Genomic DNA, 18,257 nt, shown 5'->3' on the forward strand with positions numbered 1-18,257 from the left:
AAAACTTGGGTTGAAACTTAACATTAAGAAAACCAAGATCATGGCATCCGGCCCTCTCAATTCCTGGCAAATAGATGGGGAAGAAATGGAGGTAGTGACAGATTTTATTTTCCTGGGACCAAAGATCACTGCAGATGGGGACTGTAGCCAAGAAATTAAAAGACGCTTGCTCCTGGGGAGGAAAGCCATGGCAAATCTAGACAGCACACTAAAAAGCAGAGACATCACCCTGCCAATAAAAGTGCGTACAGTCAAGGCTATGGTCTTCCCAGTTGCAATGTATGGCAGTGAAAGTTGGATCATAAGAAAGGCTGAGCGCCAAAGAATGGAGGCCTTTGAACTATGGTGCTGGGGAAGACTCCTGCGAGTTCCTTGGACTGCAAGGCGATCAAACCGGTCAGTCCTAGAGGAGATCAACCCTGACTGCTCTTTAGAAGGCCAGATCCTGAAATTGAAACTCAAATACTTTGGCCACCTAATGAGAAGGAAGGACTCACTGGAGAAGAGCCTAATGCTGGGAAAGGTGGAGGGCAAGAGAAGAAGGGGACGACAGAGAATGAGGTGGCTGGATGGAGTCACTGAAGCAGTAGGCGTGAGCTTAAATGGACTCCAGAAGTTGGTAGAGGACAGGAAGGCCTGGAAGAACGTTGTCCATAGGGTCTAGATCAGGGGTCTTCAAACTTGGCCCTTTTTATGACTTGTGGACTTTAACTCCCAGAATTCCTCAGCCAGCTGGCTGAGGAATTCTGGGAGTTGAAGTCCACAAGTCATAAAAGGGCCAAGTTTGAAGACCCCTGGTCTAGATGGATCGGACACGACTTCGCAACTAACAACAACAGACTGCAATCCCCAGCATGCCTTGCTCCTTTTCTCCCCACCCCCTTCGCTCTCTGACTGGCTGGGACGCCCGTTCGAACGCACGCAGGCCGGCCAATGGGAAGCGGCCTAGTGTCCCAGAGCCAGGTTGGAAGAAGCGGCATTGGCTCGGGCGGTCAGTGTCCTCTCCTGGCGGCCGACGGCAGGATGACGGTGCCCAGGTGGGAGCGCGCAGTCCGGCTGCTGCTCTGCGCGGCGGGGCTGGCGCTCTCGATTTACGCCTTGCACGTGGAGACTTCCAAGGAGCGCGACGCCGCCTACCGGGCCATGTGCGACATCAACGCCGACATCAGCTGCTCCCGCGTCTTCACCTCCAGGTCGGTGGTGCCCCAACTCCGATCCAGCAGATCCTTCTCCGCCCTCTAAGCTTGCATCCCCTAAGCTTGTGGGTTCATTAAGTGGAAGGGGTGGAGTTGTCGGGCTCCGGGGAGGTTTGTCTTGAGCAGGGGGGTCTTCAAACCTGGCCCTTTTATGCCTTGTGGACTCCAACTCCCAGAATTCCTCAGCCAGTGTGTGCCTGGCTGAGGAATTCTGGGAGTTGAAGTCCACAAGTCATAAAACGGCCAAGTTTGAAGACCTCTGGTCTTGAGGAAGCGCGGAGGATACTTGAGCGGCTTCCCCGAGGTTTCTCCAATTCCAGGTTTAGGCGTTCATTCCGGACGGGAGACCACCAGGAAATCCAGGGCTGCAGGAATTCAGAGTCGGGAGGTGCACTGTTCTTGGCTCTGTCTGCCGCGCCTGGGCGGAGGTTTAGGGGTGTTAAGGTAAAAATCACCTTAGTAGAGGGCGAAGGACCGTGCTTCAGAGAATGCATGATGTGCATGAAGGAAGGAAATAAAAAAACCACGTATAATCTTGCACGTGGAGACTGAAACCATAGCATAACTAGTCATATGGGATTCACTATGGTTACCAGATAAGTTATCACAACAGGTGCAGAGAGCAGGGGAAATGTACAGTTAGAAATGAACTTTCTGACGAACAAAAAAAAACGTGCAGTGACAAGGGGCAAGGACGCTTTTAGAGTCGAGCCTGGTTTTGGGACATCCTGTACTTTTTTCCTAGCAAAAATCCGGAAGTGGCTGTGCCTTTTGCCTCCTTTTAAGGAGTTTTTCTGCCCTCCCAATCGAACCTGCAGCCCTGGGGCCCTCTGGTGGTCTCCTGTCCATGGAACTGCATGAACCTGGCCTGATCTTAGCAGCCCAGGAGAAGCCAATTGAGTTCTGCTGTTGGGGAAACTGGCAGTGCTTCTTTTCTGCTAAGGCAGCCTCGTCAAACTACTACTTCTCCCTGCGTGTGGGATGGCTGTGGCGGGCGGCAATCCCGTTGCAACTCTTGTTGGATGTGTGTGCAACACCGCGGTGCGTGTACAAAAGGGGGGTAAATCTGGCATCCCCTAAGACAGGGTTAGGCAACCTTGGCTCTTTTATGACTCGTGGACTTCAACTCCCAGAATTCCTGAGCCAGGCAGCTCAGGAATTCTGGGAGTTGAAGTCCACGAGTCATAAAAGAGCCAAGGTTGCCTACCCCTGGCCTAGGCCTTAGGCCGCTTTATGGCTTGTGAACTTCAACTCCCAGAATTCCTGAGCTGGCCATGCTGAGGAGAAATGGAGAGGTTTCCATGCTGAGCCATGCTGGCTCAGGAATTCTGGGAGTTGAAGTCCACGAGTCATAAAAGAGCCAAGATTGCCTACCCCTGCCCTAAGAGCAGTGCTGTTTTTGTCATTTCTTATTCCTCCTTGCTATGGCTTCTTCTGGCAAAGGCTTTATTTTATCATGTCATATCATAACTTTTATTCTAAAGATTTATATTTAGGGGATAAGCCTCCCAGTGCATCAGGAAGGTGGCAGTATTTAGGCACCAATCCCCCTATTGCGGCTGGGGAATTCTGGGAGTGGAAGTCCAGGGATCTTCAAGCTGCCACAGTTGAAACACCCTGGTCTACAGCCTTTTGCTTAGGAAGCTGAATTGCAGAAGACTGAAGGATGGGAAAAGCTGGGGTGGGTGGGGGTGGTTTGCTGTTAACTGAGAATTGAAGGGGACCATCTTTTGGAAAAGCCAGGGCTGGAGAAGGAGATGAAATTCTGCCTTAGCTTCAAGCACCCAGAAGCTCTCTGTGCATGCACAGAATGTATTTCAACTCATTCTTCCATGACCAAACTGCCACCCCAGCACAGTTGATATTGTAGAGCTGACTAATGTCTCTTGTGATCTGAGCTTTCAGTCTTCTGGATATGTTCTCTTGTGATAGGTAGTCCTTGACTTATAATCATTCATTTAGTGACCATTCCAAGTTACAACAGGACTGAAAAAGGCAGATATGACTAGCTTTCCCACTTACAAGCATTGCAGCATCCCCATGGTCATGTGATCAAAATTTGGGTGCATAAATGTAAGCCAGATTTGTTTAATGGCTACATGATTCTCTTAAGAACCACTATGATTTGCTTAACAACACTGGCAAAAAGAGATTGTAAAATGGCGCAAAACTCACTTAACAACGGACTTGCTTAGCAATGGAAATTTTGAGCTCAATTGCGATCATAAGTAAACCTTTACAAAAAAACACAACATCAGAATTACACAGAGTTTAGGCTTCACTCTCCCTGGGATAATGTTCTGCACTGTATTTGGAAATGCCTGAGCTGCAGGAGAGGTGTGCTTTAATCATTTGTAAAAAAATAAATAGGTGAGATACAAATAAATAAAAATTCTCCATGCAAATGAAAAGGACAGCCCTTCTGTTCAGAGAAAGTTAATTATGGAGAAAGCTAGCTTTATCCCAGCCTGGAATAGAATCGAACCACTGGAAGTTTTTAAGAAGAGCCCGGACAGCCATTTGTCTGAAACGGTATAGGGTTTCCTGCCTGAGCAGGGGGTTGGACTGGATGACCTCCAAGGTCCCTTCCAACTTTACTATTATGATTATGATTTGATTCTGTGGTTCTCTTCTCCCCTGTTCTGTCTCTTCATCTACATTGTGTTTACAAGTAAGTATGTGGCTCCTGGCCCAGGACTCTCCACTCTACAATTTAGTTGAAGCATCCTTCTCATTTTGGTCTCTGGTTAGGCTCAAACATAATTTCCAGGAAATTTAAGGAGTTTTGGGAAGACAGCCTTTCCCATCAGAACCAGCATTTGAGCTGTAGTGTGAATTCTCTCTTCCAGCCCTACTGAAAAAGCCTTGAGTGATTTTTGGATGCCTCTCAACCCCAATGACAGATGAGTGTCTTCTGGAGGCCAAGAGAGAAAAGAACTGAAAAGGGTACAAAAGAGAATAGAACAGAATTAGAATTAGAATTAGAATTAGAATTAGAATTAGAAATAGAATAGAATAGAATAGAATAGAATAGAATAGAATAGAATAGAATAGAATAGAATAGAATCTTTACTGTCACTTTAAGTGTACATTAATCAGCATACATTAAAATGAAAGTTCATGGCATTCAGCTCTCAAAAAAATACCATTATACATATACCCACACACAGGCACACATATATGATACAGAGAAACATCACAGTCTAGTTCGAATGTATACATATAGATGACAGAATTTATTTTTTGCGAATTTACAGGACGGATGGTATAAGGAACAAAGCTGTTATAGAATCTAGTAGTTCTGTTATAAGTACTTCAAAACCTCCTCCCAAATGGGAGCAGCAGAAACAGACTGTGAAGTGGGTGGGTGTGGTGTCCCTAACAATGCTTCGAGCTCTAAGCACATAGTGCTTATAAGCAATATCCTGAATAATGGGAAGCGAGCTTCCCATATTCTTCTCAGCTGTCCTTACCACTCTCTGTATGGATCTTCTATCTGTGGCTCTGCTACCACCAAACCAAACCGTGATGCAGTTTGTTAAAACGCTCTCAGTCGTGCCTCTGCAAAAAGTGGTCAGGACAGAAGGAGAAAGATGTGCCCTCCTTATCTGACGCGGGAAAGGCAAATGCTGGTTTTGCATGCTTCACTAAAGATAATGTAAAAGTTGGCACAGTTTCCCATCATTTGCAAATATTGCATGAGCTGCACTGATTGGCAGTTGACTTTTGGATGCAATTCATGATGCTGGTTTAAAGCCTTGCACAGCATCGGGCCTGGTTACATAAGGGACTGCTTATCTTTAATTATCTCTGCCTGTCTGGTTTGGTTCAGCAGGGTGGGTCAGCTTTTGGTCCTGCCAACTAAAGAGTGTCATTTTTTTTCCTCAAACCAATTTTCCACCAGACATTCATGGGGCTTTCAACCTGATGGCATTCTGGAAATTATACAAGACTCCCAGTAAGAGGGACTCTGAAGCTCCCTTTTTATTTTCACTGCGTTTTTGGTTTTCCTACGGTACTTTGCTCTTCTGCTTCGTTGTTTAATTTTTCATTTAATAAGTTGGGAGGTTTTTTGTTGTTGTTGTTGTAAGATGTCCGGAAGCATGTGGGAGCTGGGGAGCCTATAAAATAAAATATGAGGCAAAGGAGGGGCAGAATGATACCTTCACCCCATTCAAGCCTTCCCCAGATAACTACATCTTTCTGTAATGTATCTAAAGTAGGCTAGTCTTTTGTGCCTTGAGTGAGAACGCTGGGCTAGTTTGTTCAATGAGCCATTTGCTTGTTTTCTTGCCAGTCCATGGTATTTTCAGGAATCTTCTCCAACGACAAAGTTGAGAAGCATCAATACAGCTAGTTCTTGACTTACAAACCATCTGTTTAGTGACTGTTTAATGTTACAATGGACCTAGAAAAACTTACTGTGCATGCTGTAGGAAAAGACAAGGCAGTATCTGGGGGGTGGGTGGAGTCAAGACAGGAATTAGCCTGGAGTTGATATGTTCCCACAAACAAGTCCAGCCTCCTTAAATTCTGTTAAGTCTTATCTAGCACCGCTTTAGTGCTGGCTATTAGTTGATTAGATTCTTGTGTATAGACATATGCAATGTTGTCCTGACTCTTCATGCCTGACACACTTAAAATTGTCTGCAGTATCTCCAAGCTCTAGTGAACAAAACTTGGGCATTTGGTAAGCAGCATGTATTTCGGATGGTTGCAGCGACCCAGGGTCATGTCATAAAATGGGGCGTGAGGCACCAAATAACCACCTTGCTTAACAACAGAATTTCTGGTCCCAATCATGATCGTAAATCGAGGACTACCTGTGTACTTTTTTTTTCTCCCGTTTCCTCTAAGTCCAATTTCCCTGCTGTGAAGTGTCAACAGGAAAGACTATATCCTGCATCTCTTCCAGGACTGTGGGTTGTTTTCCAATTTCTCCATCTAGCTTCAAGTCAAGATTCCCAGGAATTCCAAGTCCCAACCTCTGCTTTATCCTCGCTGTAATCATTACACCCAGCATTATATCTTCCAGGTGGGGTCGTGGTTTTGGCTTGGTGGCAGACCTTCTGGGACCTCACAGCCTCTTCAATCAGCCAAACAGCATTTTTGGGATTATTTTCTACATTCTGCAGATACTTCTGGGTGAGTCACAGGCAGAGGATGTGCAAGAGAAAGCATGATGGGAGAGAGAGGTCCATCCTTTTGTCCTCTTGAGATCCAGATTGCCTCACAACCCTGTTGCTCTTGGTGAGGTGTATAGCTTGTCATTTCTCTAAGCCAGGGGTAGGCAACCTCGGCTCTTTTATGACTCGTGGACTTCAACTCCCAGAATTCCTGAGTCAGCTGTGCTGACTCAGGAATTCTGGGAGTTGAAGTCCACGAGTCATAAAAGAGCCAAGGTTGCCTACCCCTGCTCTAAGCGCTTAGAGCTCTTCACACTGTGGGGTTGTCAAGAGTGAAAATTTGGCAGCTACGTGCCTCTCTGTTTTCCTCTTGCCATTAGAATAAGGGGGGGGGGAGGAAGGTGTTTTTGAATGGGTTAGTCAGAGAAACTAAACCTTTGCAGTTCTATGAAAGTCGGCAGTATGGAAACCTTTCAAGGACTTTCTAGCAGGTGTGAAGAAGATAGCAGACGGGTCTCATAACAGAGAGAACATGTCTGCATGAGCTACATTACGTCTGGTGGGGTTTGACTGGGAAAGTTATTGTTACATGCTATGGTCTGATGCCTTGGCAGTGTAGAGTTAGTTTTTACCTCGCCTTTACTAGGCCTTGTATTCAATATACAGTAAGCTTTTCAGAAATGAAAATAATCCTTGGAAACCTGAGCTGGACGTTGACAGGGTTCTTGTGAGCTAGGCTGCCTTCACAAACGATCATCCAAGTAGGTTTAGCTAGTGCAGTTTCTTTACGTGGCTCCCTAGCCAGCATTAATTCATTGTCTTCCTTGGCAGAAGAAACAGCTGGCTGCTTTATCTCCAGGCTTGCTCAAATATTCATAATACAGGTTGTCCTCAACTTATGACCATAATTGAGCTCAGAGTTGCAGTCGTAAGTCATGCTAGTCATTAAGTAGGTCGCCATGTGACTGTGCCCAATTTTACAAGCATCTTTGTAGGGGGTGATTAAGGGAATCCATTTAGCCAATAGGTGGGTTTTTGTTTTGTTTTGTTTTTTGCCAGAAATTGGAATTAATGCTAGTTTCTGGCAAAAACCTGACGGATAATAAATTAAGGACTGCTTGTATTATTCTTGCTTGAATCATGAGCATCATGATTTGGAATAGGAGGGGTGGGAAACAAATGGAAGAGGATAAATGTTAGGTCAAATCCCAGGCCTGCAAAAATGCAGAAAAGAAAAATCTTTCCCCCCCCCCCCCAAAAAAAGTTTGTTTGCAGGACAGAATGTGCTTAGTAGCTAAGGAATGTGATACAGGGAGTTGCAAAAGAGTTGAACTATGGGGACACCAAAGATAAAGAACAGGAAGTGATCTTCAGAGCACAGGAAAGGACAAATGAGAAACAGATGTAAGCTGGGCTCACATGTTATGATGAACCATGGCTTGCTTACCCATAGCTTGATCAAACACGAAGTAAGTTCACACAACCATGGTAAGCCCTGAACCATGGTTCACGCAAATCTTCAAGCCAAGCCACCTTTAAGTCTTTCTCTTGTGCAGTGTTTTTCAATCTGAGCAACTTTAACACTGTTTTGAACACTGACAAATTTAAGATGTTCAGATTTCAACTTCCAGAATTCCCCAGCCAGCAGTGTGTATGTGTGTGTGTGGGATTCTTTCTGCAGCCTGCAAGGGTGGCTAGGGAATTGTGGGAGTTGAAGTCCACGCCTCTTAAAGTTGCTCAGATTGAAAAACACTTCTTGTTATGTATTAGGGTTAAAGAAACACTTGTATAACAGTCACCACTAGGAGGCGTTGAACTGTAACCATTCTGGCGGGAAATGGTTTGGCAGGAAGTAGAGGTTCAATCTGATTGGCTGGCTGCATACCTGGCAAGGTATATAAAGAGTACAAGTAACCCCTAGCCAGCAGTACAGTTATGGTCACCAAATAAAGAGCTGTTTGACTGTACTCATCTGCCTGGCATCATTCCTACTCTTCAGAACCCACTACACAACACTTCTCTAGGGCAAGGCTCTTCAAACTTGGCAACTTTAAGACTTGGGGACTTCATCTCCCAGAATTCCTCAGCCAGCCAGAGGAATTCTGGGAGTTGAAGTCCCCAAGTCTTAAAGTTGCCAAGTTTGAAGAGCCTTGCTCTCTAGGGTGTGAGCTCACTGTTCAAATCATGTTTTTACTATTAACTCCTAATAGCAGCATTTCTGTCAAAGGGCTGAAAAGCTAACCCTGGTTCCCCCTCATAGGTTTCTTTAACTACAACCTGGCAGCCATTACTCTAGTGGGCTCTTCGTTTGTCTCCATTGCTGGATCTCTCTACTTGGCCTACATCCTCTTTTATGTGTTGCATGATTTCTGTGTGGTTTGCATCAGCACCTACGTTCTCAACTTTGCCCTCCTGTTTATAAACTACAAGCGCCTCGGCTACCTCAACCGCCCACCCCAGCCGAAGACAAAAGCGAAAAGGCACTGAACTCCACGTCCTTTAGGCCCAGGCAACCCCTGGACCTTATTTTTGAAGACGACCAAGTAGACTTAGATAGTTTCGACTTCATCTTCTCTGCCCAGGAGGCCATCTTCTTCAGCATGTCTCTTATCATCCTTCAGACTCCACAAACATCTCATCTACCTGATTTCTACTACCTGGAACTGAAATGGAAGCTACCTTGCATGGTGCAAACCCAAATTAAGCTGTTTTGATTTTACAACTTGTTAAGTGGCATTTTTCCGCAGCTCTCTTCACTTGTTTTATATATACTCACTTTGTACAATTGGAGGTTGTTCTTGATGTCTAGAAAATGATAAATGGAGGAGTTTTATTAGTGGATTGAGGTGTTTGCGGGAGGTTTAATATAGGGGTAGGTAGCATCAACGTAATATGGGCAACCAGGTGATTGATACCTGACCCTTTTTCATTGCATGGCACACATCACATGCGTGTTAAAAGAGGCAGGGGCTTATTCAGTTATACCTGCCATTTTGAAGCCCTACTTAAAATAAACTTTTAAGGATTTTGGAGTATGATATTAAATGCATCTCCCCATTGAACAGGGGCTGCTTAAACCAACACGGTTTCACACTGATAACCAGGCTTGATGTATTTTTCCCATCATTAATTTCCTCTGCCTGGTGTTAAAATGACCGTATTATTTGGCACACTGAAACAGTGTATCCCAAACAGCAGACAGTGAAGCATAAATGCAAAAAAAAGTAGTAAGTTGCAGATAATTATTTTCATTACAATCAAACACTACATCTTGTTGATAAATTAAATATGAGACTGCTTTAGGTCCACAGCCCAAATTATTATGTTTAGTTGATTGTGAAATGAAGGTTATAAACAAACCCATCTATAAAGAGTCACAGGTAGATCTTGACATGACTTCAGTTGGGACTAGAAATCAGGTCGTAAGTTGTTCCAGTCGTAAGCCGAAGCATCCACATCACATTTTTCCCCTTTTTGTTTAGTAAATCACCCCAGTTGTTAACTGAAACACATGGTTATTACACAAGCCCATTCTTCTGACTTGCTGTTTTTTGCCTGAAACCAGCAAACAAATATCCTAAATCATGGTCAGGGGACATTGCAAATGTACATGTAAATATAAGCTAGTTTTTAAGAGCTCAGAGTGTGGTCACATGACTATCAGGCTGTGAGCACATTTTACAATAGCTGGATGTTGTAGAGGCAACAAAGCACCCATTATGAGGCTGTCATAACAACTGGTTGTAAGTCAAGGACTACTTGTAATTAAGCAAACTCAAAAATATTTTGGTATACAGATGTTCTTGCAAACCAAAAATCCAGAGTTAATAAAAATAAGGGGTCCTTGATGCTCTCTGAGGTTGGTTGTTGCAGACGTTTCATTACCCAAACTAGGTAACGTCATCTGTCCTCTGAACACCGATGATATTACTCGGTATGGGTAATGAAACGTCTGCAAGAAAATAACCAAGTTCAGAGAGCACCAAGGATCCCTCATTTCAACCCGGAGCTACAAATATTTTCCTTTATTGGTAGCAAAAATAAATCCAAGAGCACTGTTCTTCAGTTGTGAATCTACGAAAATTGAATTATGACATATTCAACCATTTAAAATAAAACTTAACACATTAGACTTAAATTTTACAAAGGTAGTTTAGATTACTATTTTAAACTCTACACTGGTTTTGATTTTCTGTATTGGGCACCAAAAGTTATTGAGCCATTTCTATGTGTATAACACAATATATTTGGCAGCCACTGGGCTAATATTTCATTTGTTTTAATATAATCACTTTCTAGCTACTTATTCCTGTTGCAGGAAGAGAAAGTTGGACAGAAGGAACATGTGGGTTGTTGTTTTTTTTACATTATGATTATGTTTATAACAAGCAGCATCTATTCCCATTGATTTTTAGGTGAAATAATAGAAAGATTTGAAAAAACGGAGGAACTGTTCTCACAGCTAGCAGCAGTGGGCGCTGTTTTTCTATTAATGCAATCCGCTCTGAACTTAACTTTTGTAATGTTTTATCCAAAAAATAAAGACATCAAAGACAAAAGTCTAGACTGGTTTTCTGTCTAATTGACTCAGTTAAGACTTGTATGATCATGACGTATACGCTTATGTAAAAACCAACCCCGTTTTCAAGTTACATGTTTAGAATATTTCTTTTCACATAAAGGAAAAACAGTACCTTCTTAAAATTCCACTTTGTTTAAAAAAATATTTCTACTGATACGCTTCTTTAATTTCTCCCAGAGAAATTGGTTTATTTACTTTTTAAAGAGTGAATATTGACACAAATTGATAGATTATGCTAAAAACAGCTCAAGCAGAAAAAATCTTGGAATGATAATAAAATACTGCTAAGCTTGTAAGCCGCCCTGAGTCTTCGGAGAAGGGCGGGATATAAATGGAATTAAAATAAATAAAATAAAAATAAAATACCAAAGGTGAAAACAACAACAACAAAAAAGTAGTACTGAAAATATTTCTATTTTCAGTTCTGGAGTACATATTCAGGAACCTCAAAGACAATTCTACCTGAAGTGCTTCTTTTGCATCAGTGTTGTAATATAAAGAAAATAAATGTAGAGATTAATCCTGTGTATTTTATCTGTAACATGCTTTTTTTCTAGGGACCAGATACCCTTATATCACCCTGGTCTCTCTATTTTTTTACCGCTTTTGAATGCTGATGCATTTCAGGACTGTAACGAGTTATTGAAATAAACGCTTGCTTCGATATCCCCACGATCTTCCTTTACGTTGCCATCGCTACATAAGAGTTAGCCGATGCTCTTTAATAACTACATTTCCCGTTAAGCTCCTCCCGTGTCGCGCGGGGCTTTCTGGGATTCGTATTTCTCCGAGCGCCTGTCAAGCTTCACGGACGCGACTTTGCCGGACTGCAATTCCCATGCGGCATTGCTGCCTTTATCTCCGTCAAAAAAAAAAAACCGCCTGCCATCAGTTTCCCCCTTTTTCTGCTAAGAAAAAGGCAGCTGGTTTAGCCCGGTCCTAAAGAGTGGAAAACTGCGGCGGCGTTTCGGCTTGGCGGTAAGGTGTCATTTAAGGAACGTACCATTGTGCTTGCGCAGGGAGGGGGGGCAGGCTCTGGACTCTCCTTTCTTGTTGCCCCGGCACGGAAGGTAAGAAAGAGGCGAGCTTCCTGGGTTTTATTACGAGCGGGATGCAGGCGCTGGGACGGAACCAGGATTCGCCTTTAGGCCCAGGAAGCCGCCTGATGGATTTGGCAGGGTGGGTGGGAGAGGGGACTCCAGGTGGCCCCGGGGGTGTGGGGGGGGGAAGATCTGAGTGGACGCGTTGCAGCATTAAAAAAAAGAGGTTTTCCTTTTAAGAGATAATCATGGGTTATGAAAAGCATATGGGGGTAGGAAGGAAGTTGGGACACAACTGCTAGAGCAGGGGTCTTCACACTTGGCCCTTTTATGACTTGTGGACTTCAACTCCCAGAATTCCTCAGCCAGGCACGCTGGCTGAGGAATTCTGGGAGTTGAAGTCCACAAGTCATAAAAGGGCCAAGTTTGAAGACCCCTGTGCTAGAGCCTTGGTGGAGCAGTGGGCTAATGCCTCCTTAAGTAACACCAGCTGCCTGCAATTAGTGCAGGTTCACATCCCACCAGGCTCAAGGTTGACTCAGCCTTCCATCCTTCCCAGGTAGGTAAAATGAGGACCCAGATTGTTAGGGGCAATTAAGCTGACTTTGTAATAATGCCGCTTGGGGTGTGTGTGTGTGTGTGTGAAAGCCCTAATAAGCAGGCATATACATAGAATGAAGGCAACTGCTAAGCCTGTAAGCCGCCCTGAGTCTTCGGAGAAGGGCGGGATATAAATGGAATTAAAATAAAAATAAATAAAAAATTTATGTGACAGTGGGGTTGGTAAGAGCAAAAAAACAAAACAAAACTGCTAGCAACCACTGCAGGGCCCAAAGTGAAACATCTGGGAGGAGAGAATGGAAGGCGACTTCTTCTTGTCTTCGTTTTATTTCTGCTTCCTTCGTTCCAATGAATTCATGCCATTCCAAATTAATTCCATTCAAATGGCAGATTCCTTGGGGCAGTGACTGGGGTGTGGGTTAGGGTTAGAGAAGGCTAGGAAATGTGGATCTCCCCCACGTTGATGGCACTGGTTCAGTAGTACGGTAGTTCGCCAGCGTCTAGGAATCCAGAGGTTTATTATCCCAACTCTGGAATTGAAAATGTTTGAATTGGGTTAATCCACTTGGTTAAGCTAGGACCAGAATGACAAGGCTGGTGATTGGCAGAGGTCACCTGCTCCCCGTTGGGCGTTAGATCTCTTCCTGCTGCCCTCCAAGACATCCTATCTTGTTCTTTTCCCTTTACTAGCTTTAACCTGAAAATGTAAACAGCTAGACCTAGTAAGAAAGAGGTGGTTGTCCCCAAATTCTTGGTACGTGGCAGCTGTTCCCCCCCAAAATGCAAACATATAATATTAAAGAAAATAACAACTGGGGGAAAAAATTACCTCAATGAGGTTTTCCCCCCCCAAGTGGACTCTAATACAATTCAGTGTAAATTGTATGTGATACAGTACATTATATTACATACAGAATTGCCCGACAGACTAAAAGGCAAAACGAGATTTGATATATCAACTCTTGGAAGAGCTATCGTATTTGAGATCTGTGGGCTGCTGCTGGCAATGTGGAATTGTGTTTTCATAACAAAATGTGGTGTTTGCTGCTTTAAATCTCTTCCGAAAGTCAAGATAATAAACATTGGAATATGTGAGCCATGTTTTCAAGGTAGTTGGCTTGGTATGCAGACTAGCTGAATGAAGAAACGATGAGATGACACTGTATTAAGTTTCAGACTAAAAACTAGCCCTGAAGCTTGATTAGCAGGTATTTCGGATGATGAATTATGGCAGCTACATTACTCTGCAAAACGTGTTGCCCACACTGTCAAATCTCTCAGGTAATGAGCATCAAAGGAGGCCTTCAGTTCAAGGCTTGTGAAATTTGGGCCTTGCATTTTATAATATGCTTCTGGAAATGATATGTTAAGTCTTTACGGCAGTGTTTCTCAACCCTGGCAACTTTAAGATGTGTGGGGACTTCAATTACCAGAATTCCCCAGCCAGACTTCCTGCTGGCTGCAGGAAGAATCTCCCCCCCACACACGCTGGCTGGGGAATTCTGGGAGTTGAAATTTGAACATCTTAAAAAGTTGTCAGGGATGAAAAATACTGCACTAGCTAGGGTTCCTTAACAGAATATGCTGAAATCCTGCGATTAATTGATGTGAAAATGTGCTTTTGATTACTGTCATATTAGCCATGGTTTTGACCACAGGAAGAACAATACTGGGTCTCTAGTCTCTTAACTAGAACCTTGTCCTTGTGTCTATCAATTGTAAAATGAGAAAAAATTAACAAAAGAGATAATAGTCTAATAGGTTACAACTTTCTGCAGGTTTCAGAGTAATTTCTAGTTAAATATTTACTATTGGAGGAACAGATGGCTTCTTGAACTATGCTGGAAGCAGTGGCCTATTAACCTTTCTGTTACAACAATCTTAATTCCCAAATTCTTTGGAATTAGGCACTCTTCCTGTGGAGATTGCTTCAAGGCAATGTAGCCAAGTTCAAAGACTCAGTGAGACAAGAAAAAGCACTTCCGTTTTTTTTTGACAACCAGAAACCTCTTATTGGCCCTTATTAGAACCACGAACCTGGAACATAGAAATGCTGGAATGGATCTTATAGAACCCCGACTCCCCAAAAATGATAAATGTGAGATAGAAATTTGGGGCAAATGCAAAGAGGAGGGAACGACATGATATTTAGGAAAGCTAAATAAACTTTCCTCAGTAAAACAAAAGAGTAAATTCAGATATCATGCCGCATCGTGGCTTGTTTTGCCCTGGTTTACTGAAAAAGCCATAACTGGCTGGATTTCACACACGATGCTTAACCCAAACTACGCAAATCGCATTCTTGTTTCGTCACCCTGGATGTGTGAATCCAGCCAGTGTGAACGGAAGAGAACAGAGTGAAAAAAGAGATCCAGAGTGGTGAATTGCTCACAAGAAACAAGACCCTGAAGTTTATGTGCAAGAAAGCACGCTTAGGGTCATAGATTTCCTGTAGCAGCACTTGCGGTGCTTAAAAGTCACCATTGAAAACAAGCTGGCAGATTCTTGAGTAATGCTTTCTGTCGGGTTTCCCCCCCTGTTTTGCTACCTGGTCCACATTTTAATGGCTTCCTGCTGGTTGACTGCAGTCCCTAACGAGTTTGCAGATTCCTGGGGCATCAGCTGACGAGACAGTTGACGCCATAATCTTTTCCAGATCCCCAAAACTTTACTGGCGCTCTGGGATTTCGAAAACTTGTTTGCCCGGCGCCTTTCAAGTCCTGTAGCCTTACCCCTCCCCGCAGGTTTCAGCTGCTTGGGGTGAAATGAGGCCAAAGACACGGACAGAGCTCAGCTGTCTTGTACGTATAGGCATTGCCGAGAACGAGAAGGTTGTGGAGAGGGGCCAGACAGAGTGGATATATGTCGGCTTTTGGGGGTTACCTGGGGGGATTAAAAAGGGAGCTGTGTGGAAGGGAGCTGTGCCAGACCTGGAGAAGAGGTGGGTGCATGGATTCTGGGGTTTCTGGAGAAAATAATAATAATAACAACAACAATAATAATAATAAAAACTACCTAGAACTAAGGAGAAACTTCCTGACAGAACAATTAACCAGTGGAACAACCTGCCTCCAGAAGTTGTGCATGCTCCAAAACTGGAGGCTTTCAAGAAGAGATTGAACAGGGGGTTGGAGTAGATGACCTCCAAGGTTCCTTCCAACATCATCATCATTATTATTCAACTGAAGTCAATTTGTTCAGAATAATGATGATGATGATGATGATGATGATGATGATGATGATGGAAGGAACCTTGGAGATCATCTAGTCCAATCTCCTGCTGAGGCAGGAAGCCCTATACCATTTCAGACAAATGGCTGTCCAATCTCTTCCTAAAGACTTCCAGTGTTGGAGCATTCACCACTTCTGGAGGCAGGTTGTTCCACTGGTTAATTGTTCTAACTGTCAGGAAGTTTCTCCTTAGTTCTAGGCTGCTTCTCTCTTTGGTTAGTTTCCATCCGTTGCTTCTTTTCCTGTCTTTGGGTGCTTTGGAGAATAGCTTGACTCCCTCTTCTTTGTGGCAGCCCCTGAGATATTGGAACAATGCTATCATGTCCCCCCTTGTCCTTCTCTTCATTAAACTAGACCACGGGTCGGCAACCCGCGACTCCGGAGCCGCATGCGGCTCTTTGAGCCGTCTCCTGCGGCTCCCAGTCCTCCGCCGGCAGAGGTTTGGGGAGCAGCGCGCGCAGCTCTCCAAACCTCCACTGCCCCGTTTGCAGAGTTGCTGCCTTCGTCCATGTTTGACGAAGGCAGCAGCTCTCCAAACAGTTTGCAGAACTGCTGCCTGCAGCGGAGGTTTGGAGAGGTGCGCGCGCGCTCTCCAAACCGCCGCCGTCCCGTTTCCTCAGCTGCCGCGTTCGTCCATGTTTGACAAACACAGCAGGTCTCCGAACAGGACGGCGGCGGTTTGGAGAGGTGTCCTCCTGTTCCTCAAGGTTTTTCCTTCTGCCCTTGTATGGAGGAGCCATCATGCCGATGTGATCCTAAAACAAGATTAGATTAGATTTCCGCCTATCGAAAGGAAGACAGTCATCCTGTAAGGTTGTCTGGAAAGCTCTCTTGGTTCATTATAAAACATCTCCAGATCGCAAGAGAACATTTGGGGATCAGCCTCTCTCTCTCTCTCAGCCCAAACCACCTTGCAGGTTTATTCAAAGGGTAGAAGAAAATTACTACTATGCCCTGCATTGAGAGGGGGACACCGTGGAGATTACTCTCACAATATTACTATTATGTTACAAAATGGTGCTTAAAACATCATTTTGAGTCAAGGCATGTAGAAGACCCGGCAGAGAATGAGTATATGTGAGCATGCATGCAGAACCCCTTTTTTTTTTTTTTTTGCTCTGGAGGAAAGGCAAGATACGGATCAAATAAATAAGAACTGAGCAAAACAGGTGAATAAGGCTGTTAAAAGTTTTACTCTGCAATCTTTAGCAGTTTAAAGATGGAAGCTTAAAGGGAGATTTGGTAAACAGGTAGTCCCCGACTTGCAACCATTTGCAAGTTACAGTGGCCCCGACAAAACTCACTTATGGCCGTTTTTTTCACACTTTCAACCATCTCTGTGGTCACATAGTTAAAATTCGGACACACGGCGACTGGCCTGCATTTGTGACGGTTGCCGAGTCCCGGGGGGGTCATATGATCGATCCCCTTTTGCGACCTTCTGACAAGCAAAGTCAGCGGGGAAGCCAGATTCACTTAACAGCCACGTTACTAATTTTAACAACTGCAGTGATTCACTTAAAAGCTGTGGCAAGAAAGGTCGTAAAATGGGGCCAACCATACTTAGCAGCCGTCTTGCTTAGGCGACTGCAATTTTGGGCTGTTGTGGTTATAAGTTGAGGACTGCCTGTAGCTGCATCATTTATTCTTTGCTGGGTGCAAAACAAATTTCGGTCTGCACCGGCACACACCAGCAATAACTTTTGCATAGATTTTGAAAAGTAACTGCTGAATCTCTAGCGCCGATCAGAACACAAAGATCTGCTTTGGAGGAAGAGAAGGCAAGCAAAAGAAAATATATATTTGTTTTGAGTGGCTGATTAGAGAAAGAACAGACGGTTGAAGTACACAAAGTAATGTACCCACGTGAAAAAGGAATGCAAATGCTTTTTGTCCCAGGCAGGCGTAAATCTTTGTTGCTCCTGGTGCTAAGACGATAGTGGAACAGAAGGTAGAAGATTCTAGAAATATTTGGAATTTCTTATTTGCGAATCCAAGTTGAATAGAACAGTATTTTTCATCCTTGGCCACTTTTGAAGATAGGTGGACTTCAATTCCCAGAATTCCCCAGCGATACTGGGGTTGAAGTCCACATTTCCTAAAGTGAGAAAGATTGAGAAATACTGAAGCAAAAGTGGGAACTAGTGTCCCATAACCCATCTGACACTTTACGACAGGCAGTGTGGGGAGGGAGGGAGAATGTAATTTAGTAATTAACAAAGGGGAAGAATTCTTGAGCATTTCCCTAGATCAGGGGTGTCAAACTCAATTTCATTGAGGGCCGCATCAGCATTGCAGTTGCCCTCAGGGGGCCAGGTGGGTGTGGCCTGGGTGGGCATGGCCTACTGGGTGGGTGTGGCTAAAGTGCGTATGGCCTACTGGGTGGGCGTGGCCAGCTCTACATCGTTTGCATCAAGGGTGCCTATGGGGGCCTGGGCTGGAGTGGGACAGATCTGAGGGTCTCTGGCAGGAGGAGGGTCTCTGGGCCAGGGCCAAGGCAGTGGGGGCCGTTCCCTCACTG

At 44.2% G+C, this 18,257-nt stretch overlaps 2 protein-coding genes across 4 annotated transcripts in view; both read left to right on the top strand.

The window, feature by feature from the left end:
- Positions 1-933: 933 nt before the first annotated feature.
- VKORC1 (vitamin K epoxide reductase complex subunit 1) lies at positions 934-10,933 on the top strand (the record flags this gene model as incomplete). Its single annotated transcript, XM_083378093.1, has 3 exons — positions 934-1,193; positions 6,232-6,341; positions 8,583-10,933. 3 exons carry the CDS (start codon positions 934-936, stop codon positions 8,807-8,809), a joined length of 597 nt encoding a protein of 198 aa, XP_083234219.1. The 3' UTR covers positions 8,810-10,933.
- An 822-nt stretch (positions 10,934-11,755) lies between these two features.
- The window catches only part of BCKDK (branched chain keto acid dehydrogenase kinase), a 38,521-nt gene continuing 32,019 nt past the window's right edge, over positions 11,756-18,257 (top strand). For 2 of the 3 annotated variants that reach the window (XM_083378079.1, XM_083378081.1), the window contains exon 1: positions 11,756-11,882. The gene's annotated coding sequence lies outside the window, so the exon portion shown is untranslated. Of the gene's footprint in view, positions 11,883-11,943; positions 11,975-18,257 lie in introns of those variants that run through there. The other variant, XM_083378080.1, reaches the window with a different exon arrangement.

This window comes from Vipera ursinii (assembly GCF_947247035.1).
Source record: "Vipera ursinii genome assembly, chromosome: Z".
NCBI lineage: Eukaryota > Metazoa > Chordata > Lepidosauria > Squamata > Viperidae > Vipera > Vipera ursinii.